Source organism: Ipomoea triloba, chromosome 1 (genome assembly GCF_003576645.1).
Source record: "Ipomoea triloba cultivar NCNSP0323 chromosome 1, ASM357664v1".
Taxonomy (NCBI): Eukaryota; Viridiplantae; Streptophyta; class Magnoliopsida; order Solanales; family Convolvulaceae; genus Ipomoea; species Ipomoea triloba.
The window spans coordinates 16,669,629-16,678,974 of NC_044916.1; the positions used below are offsets into that span (position 1 = coordinate 16,669,629).

The following is a 9,346-nucleotide window of genomic DNA, read 5'->3' on the forward strand; positions in this document are numbered from 1 at the left end:
ATGATTTTATGAATTAAGAAAAAGTAGTAAATAAGATTCCTAATGCTAGATTTTAATTTCTTGGTTCATTTTCTAATAATGCTTCTGTCAAATCTTATAGTTAATCAATTCAACAACATATGTGTGTGATAAAGTGTCCTAAATACTCTTTGATTTTCATTAATTGTGCTAAGGTTACTTGACAAGTTATTGATGTTTTATATGAGACAAACAAGCAAGGCATATTTTAACCTCATCCGAGCATGAAGATATGATTGGAATATAGACCAACTTTGAAGTTTTGAATGTGACCACAATTGTGTATAATAAATCTTTGTTAGCAAGGTTTAGTCTTTCTTATATAAAGAGAAATTTGGAACGGGGCCCGTCCGTTCCCTCTAGCCAATGTTATATATTTTTATTGCATACTAACTTCACAACCTCACTTTTTCAATGCCTTAATAAATCAAACTCTATGTTCATTCCCTTTCTTTTCTTGCCATTTTGTAGCGTTGCAATAGTCAACCATAATCTCTTATATCCAATTGCCCTTCTTTTCTTAGTCATTTCCAGAATCTCTTATCAAATTGCTAGGCAAAAGTTTTTAATTACTTAATCTTAATGCCAAAAATTATGTAGTTAATTGACTTCAGCGTATTAAAGAGTGCTCTTCGAAAATAGATAACTCTACAAGTATGATTGAACTCACAATGGTGGAATACCGGGTAGTATACAAGAACCCAGAAAAAAAAATCAAGTATAGCTAGCCAGAAGAAAAAGAAAATTTCCAAAATTGAATTGAATCAACATCCATGCATGAAACAATATTTGTTTCATGTTAATACATTAGTGATAATATTGTAGTTTTTAAATACTTATATTTTTTCTTGTATAATGCACTGTTGCATTTCACAAGATCATACTAATCACGAAAGAAAATTGTCTTTAATACGGACGTTCGCCCACATAGTTGCCTGGAGGGTAATAGTTGCAGGTGACAAACATCCAACCAGTTTTGCACGTAGCCCTAGCACAACCAATACTCGCGCTGTCACGCCAAACCACCTGCGTATAATGGTGGCACTCTCCGCCGGTGCAAGAATTCGACGCCTGGTCATAGTATTTCTTCTCATCCATCCACAACTTCACGGAATCCGCCGGAGACAATTCGGCAGAAGCCATTGCGATGTTTTCTCCATATGGCCCTTGTGAGTGCTGCGCCGCACAGTCAGCAGACCTCTTGGTGGCATAGGATTCAGCGAAGTCTGCTAAGGTGGTGTTCCACTTAACAGGTGGAGCGCCAACAGTTTCTCGGGCCGCGTTATGTGCAGCAATAAACCCTTTAATGCAATCAGGGTCACAGGCGGCCTGTCCAAAAGATGGCTGGGCAATGGCGGCTAAGGCAATTATGGCAATAGAGACCTGCAGAAAAGAAAACTCCATTTCCTTTTTATTGTGATTTGCAGATCAGATGCAATAAAAAGGAAAAGTTAGAGGAAATGGAAAAATGTAGTCTTTCTGCAGAGATACAATATAATGGCCATTGGCATTGGGTTATAGGGTATTTATAGGAATGTATGTATCCTAAAAGAATGGATTGCTTTTAATAATTTCTATGGCTTACAAATACAAGAATAATTGTCACCTCACAAATATGGATTGATGCATTTAATAAGGAAACACAAATATTTCTAGGTAGAGTATCTATAGGACGAAAGTTAGGTAGTTAGAAAAAAACTAGCTCTGGTATTTGTAAGGTTGCCATTGCCTTGCCAGACAATTCTGTACGTGCTTAAATCCATTCCTGTTAAATTTCCTTGCTCAATGGATGTTCTTCTGCTGCTGGTGGGTATAGTTTTGAACAGATACTTATAGTTTTCAATTGCCTTGCACTTACCAAGATAACCAAATCCAACATTCTCCTTGCCAATTGGCCATTCACCAAAGGCCTTGCAATCAGTTATATACTGAGATAATCAATTAAACACATAACATGCCCAATTCAACATAATCTCCTACAAAATTCCATGTATATAAATTTATGTAGTCATTAGAATAATAGATCGAGATGTTTATTATAAATTAATTTGATCCAAAGACAGGGTATATATAGCATTCAAAGTTGAGCATCAAAAATTACAAATAAGGTAACTTTAAAATCATTTCTTAAAATTTTTTTAACAAACCTAGGTTACATATTTTTATTTGATAATTAAGCTTTTGAATCTATTGATAGGTTTTAATTGGAATTAAAAATAAAATTTTATAAGAAATTGACATCAAAATTTTGGAGAATAATTTTGTATATAAATGTAACATGCACTAAAAATGTTACTTTTATATATATTAAATTTTGAGTTGTATTTTTTATTCTTTGTTGAATTTGTATGCATTATATTTCAAAATTTTTTTTATTACATTTTATTTTATATTTATACTTATATAATATATATTTTTGTTAAAAGGTTAAAATTGAACTACACACACACACATATATATATACACACATAAGTGCACACACTTTAGGCTGTGTGCATCCGCATAGTAAACTGTGTGCACTCACGTTGTCGCACATTGTCTCACGGGAAGGTGTTGTCTCATTTGATTGTAAATATATATATATATATATATGTGTGTGTGTGTGTGTGTGTGTGTAGGAAAGGGGGTAAGGGTTTCCTTGCGGTTGTGCGGTTATACACCTTAAGCATTACATGGCGCACCTTAACTATACAAATCACGCACTTTAAGCACACAAATAAAACACCTTAAAACATAAACCACGCGCACTTAAAGTTTTATAACGCACAACTCCCAATTTTATTTATGCTTTCATAGTAGTACATCTGAAACATTAATTTACATTACTATAGAAATTTCCAACATTCGTCCTCCATTTATATAGTAAATCTAAAACTCATGTATGCATATATTATAGTGCCTTATGGATTGAACTTTCATTGGTACCTCCTATTTACTATTCATTAGTAAAACCAACTCTTTCTTTTTTGTTTATTTTCTATAGTATTTTTTTAGTTATTTTTAAATTTAATTTTTTATGCTTAAGTGTACTTTTAGTGTAATTTCAAAATATATAAATTTTGTGTATTAATACTAAATTTAGTATTCTGAAAATTTTGATTAAAAAATTGACTTCAGTCAAGCCTCGTTAATCAAATCAGAAACAAAAATTGGACAGAGAGAGTATAAAAGTTTGAAAATTATATTAAACTACATAAAACACTTATGATTTATGTATTAGTTTGATAGTTATAATGTTTACATATAGAATGTATTTCTAAAGTTTGAACCCTGATGAATGGCTAGGATCTTACCATTATGAACATTTGACCTCGTGATTTTTTGCTAAAATCCCCAACTATTGATAACTGAGATTAATCTTCATTTTGTACTCGAAGACCATGTTGTCATTTGATCTTGCCTCTTCCCCCCCCCCTCCCCCCCTCTATATATATATATATGGTCAAATCTAAACTATATATGTTTCCTTTGATAAGTATAAACTGATCTAATACATCAATCTATGATGATCAATTGCTAAAAAAATAAGAAATAAAAACTTATGTCAATTTTATAAATATTACAAACTTTAATGTTTTCAATATTTTTTGAATTCTTTTATTTTCCCTTATTTTTCTACGTTTGACGGAATTCGAACCTCGACCAATTGAGGCAGTTAAACTTTTTTAATACAATAATGTTAATTAATATGTATTGAGACACACATTTTCAAAGTTAATATTTTTGTTAAAAATAGGACTTGTAATATTAAAAATTGAGTTAATTCCTAAAATGGTCCTCCGACTATGATCTTTTCTCAAATTGGTCCTACGACTTTTAATTGAACCCAAACTGGTCCTTCGACTATTGAAATTTAAGCCATATTAGTCCTCAGTTATCATTGACGTCAAAATGGCGTTAAAATGGAGGGCAAAACGGAAAATTCAACTCATCTACTCTATTTTAATCATAATACGACAAAAATAATGTACTTTAAGTATATTAAAAATGTACATTATACTAAGGGAAAGTATATTATTTGAGTACTGAAAGTACATTATTTTGTATAATGTACATTTAGTACACGAATAATATACTTTTAATTAGTATATTAACAATGTACTTTTTATTATGGTCCGCACAATAATTTGTGTGCCTATACTTGGTCCTGAGCCAGTTTCGAGCTTGGCCCCAAGTTTGTTTTTTTTAATAAGACCAACATGATCTCGATCAAAACTAATCCAAGCGAAGCTCATGCCGAGTTATTCCAGACCGATTAAGGGCTAGTTCAATCTTAGACCAGAATCTACAATACAAGGTACACCCTGGTCTATGGTATAATATAATAATTGCACCTCTAGGGTCTGTATGCTTCTGGTGCCTCGTATCAAAAATGAAATCAAAGAGATATTTTGATCATATCAAGCCATTAAAAGTGAAGGAAAATATATGTTTATTCCAAAAGAGCTCGTTCCCACAAGCCAATGTTATATATATTTTATCTGCATACTAACAGAGCAATCTCACTCTTCGCCATTTCGTAACATTGCAATAATCGAGCATAATATCTTATATCAAATTGCCATTCTTTTCTTAGCTAGCCATTTCCATAATCTCTTATCACATTGCTAGATAGGCAAAAGTTTTACTGAATCGTAATGCCATAAATTATGTTGTTAATTGAGTGCAACATATTAAAGAGTGCTCTTCGATAGGAGTTATACTGTACAAATATGATTGAATTCACAATGGTGGGATGCCAAGTATTATACACGAACCCAGAAAAAAATTTAAGTATAGGTAACCAGAAGAAAAAGAAAAAGTTCAAAATTGAATTGAATCAACATCCGTGCAAGAAACAAATATTGTTTCACGGCAATATATTGTCTTTAATAAGGACGTTCTGAAAACGACAATTCTATTTTAATATAATGTTTCTTTACTGACTATGTTACAATGTAGTATTTGGAGTCAATATTGGTCATTGACATATAGATAATGTTGATTAATATATATTCACGCAAACATTTTAAAAATTAATATTTTTGTTTAAAATAAGACTTGATAATATTAAAAATTTTGAAAATACTTGTAATACCTTTTGAACTTCATTTTTTTATATCACTAAATTACGTTAGGTTGATTAACTTATTAACACAGTACATTATAAAAGTTAATAGCTTATAAATATTATAACATGTATTATAAAGTTTATTTGATTATTATTAGTCACAAAATTATGTTAGATTGATATATTAAAAAAATTATAAAAGACTTTTAATTTGAGTTTGCTATTTATTTTTATTGGGTTTGCTCTTAATATTCCGATACATTAAGATATATATGTATGGTCAATAATTTAGAGATAATTACGCTTGCATCACTAGTTAGATAACTATTGTACAAAGTAGTTATTAATTACCTCATTATTTAGCAATTTCACATAACGACTTATATGTAAAATTTCACTGAAGATGGTAGGTGTATCTTTTTTTTATTGAAAAGATGGTAGGTGTATCTAAATTAAAAAGATTTTTTTTTTAAATTCATGTTGTGCACACAATATTTAAAATTAATTTTTTTTATTGTATGTATCTCATTTAACACATTTTCAATCTATAGATCTAGTGTTGAAAGAAGTAGAAAATGAAAACTAGTTTCTATTTCCAGTTTTCTAATTTTTCAGTTTTCATTCTCTGTTTTCCATTTTGTATTTTCTGTTTAGAAAACTAGCTTGTTTACTAACATTTATTTTTTCAAATTTATTTTTTTAGATTAACGTTATAAAATTAACATAAGTTTAGTTTCGAGCGATTTTTAGACCTTATATTATTTTAAAATATATTTGGTTTAAATAGAATAAACATAATTTTCACTTGTAAGTCCAATATATGTAAAATTTTTACATTTGATATCCAAACCAAATTTATTTTTTTATAAGACATAACTAATAACCTATTAAGTTAACATAAAATTTAGTTTAAATAATATTAATATTTTTTGAGCTAATATTTAAACTATTTTTGATATATTCATTTGAATGGCATGCATATAATATATAATATTTATTTTGAATTCTAATATAATAATATATGTGAAAGTTTGATATCCGATATCTGGACCAAACTCGTATTCGATATAACATAATTAAAAATATCTGAACCAATAATCAATTGAGTTCAATCAAAATATAAAACATGGTATGGATTTCAATTTTAAATTTTGATAATGTGAATGATGTATAATTTTAAGCATAAGCAAATAAGTTATGTTTAAATAAGTAATGCAAGTATAAAAGATAGTTGATGATGATAAGTAAAAGAAGATGATAATAAATATAATCATAGTAATGAATAAATATGTAAGTAAATAATGGTGAGAATGTTGTTATAGTGACATATAGTCTAATAGATGATAGATGATTCTGTTTTCCATTTAGAAAACAATTTTTAATAGTGTTTCAGTTTTCTAGAAAATTGAAAAATTGTTTCCTGTTTTCAAAATGGAAAACTGTGCTAGTAAACATGTTTTCTGTTTTCTGTTCTCCAATTTTCCAAATTTTCATAAAACTGGCGAAAATTTCCAGTTAGTAAACGTGCCCTTTATTTCTTAATTCACACTCGTTCAGGCCAAAGTTCGAGCCTAGGCCGTGCATGGAATAGTTAGGGGCCTAGGTCGTGCCTACACCCAATCCTAGGCTAGTTACGAGATGGGCTCGGGCTTTTTTTTAATCAGACCAAGACGATCCCGAACCAAGCTAATCCTGGTGAAGCCCATGCCTAATTTTTCCTGGCCAATTCAAGGAGGTTTAATTCTAGACCAGAGTTAATCCACAATGTAAACTCTGGTCCATGTTATAACAATTTCACTTCTAGAGCCTGTGTGCTTCTATGACTCTTATCAAAAATGAAAACAAAGAGATATTTTTATCATATCAAGCCGGTAAAGGAGAAGGAAAATATATGTTTATTCCAAAATTGCCTCTCATCCTTTTTTTTTTTAGGTGATGGGGAAAACCCACGCACACGAACACTAATCATTTAAATTGTGGGTTACATACAACCCAAAAAGGATTACTTTAGATGTATGATTTTATGAATTAAGAAAAAGTAGTAAATAAGATTCCTAATGCTAGATTTTAATTTCTTGGTTCATTTTCTAATAATGTTTCTGTCAAATCTTATAGTTAATCAATTCAACAACATATGTGTGTGATAAAGTGTCCTAAATACTCTTTGATTTTCATTAATTGTGCTAAGGTTACTTGACAAGTTATTGATGTTTTATATGAGACAAACAAGCAAGGCATATTTTAACCTCATCCGAGCATGAAGATATGATTGGAATATAGACCAACTTTGAAGTTTTGAATGTGACCACAATTGTGTATAATAAATCTTTGTTAGCAAGGTTTAGTCTTTCTTATATAAAGAGAAATTTGGAACGGGGCCCGTCCGTTCCCACTAGCCAATGTTATATATTTTTATTGCATACTAACTTCACAACCTCACTTTTTCTATGCCTTAATAAATCAAACTCTATGTTCATTCCCTTTCTTTTCTTGCCATTTTGTAGCGTTGCAATAGTCAACCATAATCTCTTATATCCAATTGCCCTTCTTTTCTTAGTCATTTCCAGAATCTCTTATCAAATTGCTAGGCAAAAGTTTTTAATTACTTAATCTTAATGCCATAAATAATGTAGTTAATTGACTTCAGCGTATTAAAGAGTGCTCTTCGAAAATAGATAACTCTACAAGTATGATTGAACTCACAATGGTGGGATACCGGGTAGTATACAAGAACCCAGAAAAAAAAAATCAAGTATAGCTAGCCAGAAGAAAAAGAAAATTTCCAAAATTGAATTGAATCAACATCCATGCATGAAACAATATTTGTTTCATGTTAATACATTAGTGATAATATTGTAGTTTTTAAATACTTATATTTTTTCTTGTATAATGCACTGTTGCATTTCACAAGATCATACTAATCATGAAAGAAAATTGTCTTTAATACGGACGTTCGCCCACATAGTTGCCTGGAGGGTAATAGTTGCAGGTGACAAACATCCAACCAGTTTTGCACGTAGCCCTAGCACAACCAATACTCGCGCTGTCACGCCAAACCACCTGCGTATAATGGTGGCACTCTCCGCCGGTGCAAGAATTCGACGCCTGGTCATAGTATTTCTTCTCATCCATCCACAACTTCACGGAATCCGCCGGAGACAATTCGGCAGAAGCCATTGCGATGTTTTCTCCATATGGCCCTTGTGAGTGCTGCGCCGCACAGTCAGCAGACCTCTTGGTGGCATAGGATTCAGCGAAGTCTGCTAAGGTGGTGTTCCACTTAACAGGTGGAGCGCCAACAGTTTCTCGGGCCGCGTTATGTGCAGCAATAAACCCTTTAATGCAATCAGGGTCACAGGCGGCCTGTCCAAAAGATGGCTGGGCAATGGCGGCTAAGGCAATTATGGCAATGGAGACCTGCAGAAAAGAAAACTCCATTTCCTTTTTATTGTGATTTGCAGATCAGATGCAATAAAAAGGAAAAGTTAGAGGAAATGGAAAAATGTAGTCTTTCTGCAGAGATACAATATAATGGCCATTGGCATTGGGTTATAGGGTATTTATAGGAATGTATGTATCCTAAAAGAATGGATTGCTTTTAATAATTTCTATGGCTTACAAATACAAGAATAATTGTCACCTCACAAATATGGATTGATGCATTTAATAAGGAAACACAAATATTTCTAGGTAGAGTATCTATAGGAAGAAAGTTAGGTAGTTAGAAAAAAACTAGCTCTGGTATTTGTAAGGTTGCCATTGCCTTGCCAGACTGTAACCCCTCGGTTTTTCCGACAAAGTTAAGGTTCGAGAATATATATATTTTTAAGCTATGACATTTAGGAGAAGGTCTCTCGGTGATCGAAAGAATTTTTTTTTTCTTACTAGTTATTAATACGCTGTGATCTACGTACCGGTCACGAACCGAAAAATTTTTAAGGATGTATATTCAGTTCGAATTTTCCTAGAAATTGGATTATTAAGTATCATATGATTAAGCCTGAACTTCTAGTTAGTTCAAGTAAAATTTTAAATGGACTGAAAGGGGTAAAATTGTTACGAACCTTGTACCTATATTTCGCGAGATACCGAAAAATTCCCAATTTGAGGGATTAGCGACGGGATTATTTTTAGAATAATTTTGGTGTTAGAATTTTCCCGAATTAAGCCATGATCCTCCGAACTTTTATTTGATTTGAACCCGAACTGGCAAAGATTAGATTTTTTCTTCTTCAAGGAGCCATAGGGTATTGACATGTGGCATAACCCCAAGTGGAT

General features: G+C 31.5%; 2 protein-coding genes across 2 annotated transcripts; both read right to left on the reverse strand.

Annotated features, from left to right (window-relative positions):
- Positions 1 to 749: 749 nt before the first annotated feature.
- LOC115999275 (basic form of pathogenesis-related protein 1-like) lies at positions 750 to 1,507 on the reverse strand. The gene has a single exon (XM_031239133.1). The coding sequence runs from the start codon at positions 1,420 to 1,422 to the stop codon at positions 925 to 927; it is 498 nt and encodes a 165-aa protein (XP_031094993.1). The 5' UTR covers positions 1,423 to 1,507; the 3' UTR covers positions 750 to 924.
- Positions 1,508 to 7,833: 6,326 nt separating this feature from the next.
- On the reverse strand, positions 7,834 to 8,590 carry LOC115999576 (basic form of pathogenesis-related protein 1-like). The gene has a single exon (XM_031239421.1). It carries the CDS (start codon positions 8,504 to 8,506, stop codon positions 8,009 to 8,011), a length of 498 nt encoding a protein of 165 aa, XP_031095281.1. The 5' UTR covers positions 8,507 to 8,590; the 3' UTR covers positions 7,834 to 8,008.
- Between the last annotated feature and the right edge of the window lie 756 nt (positions 8,591 to 9,346).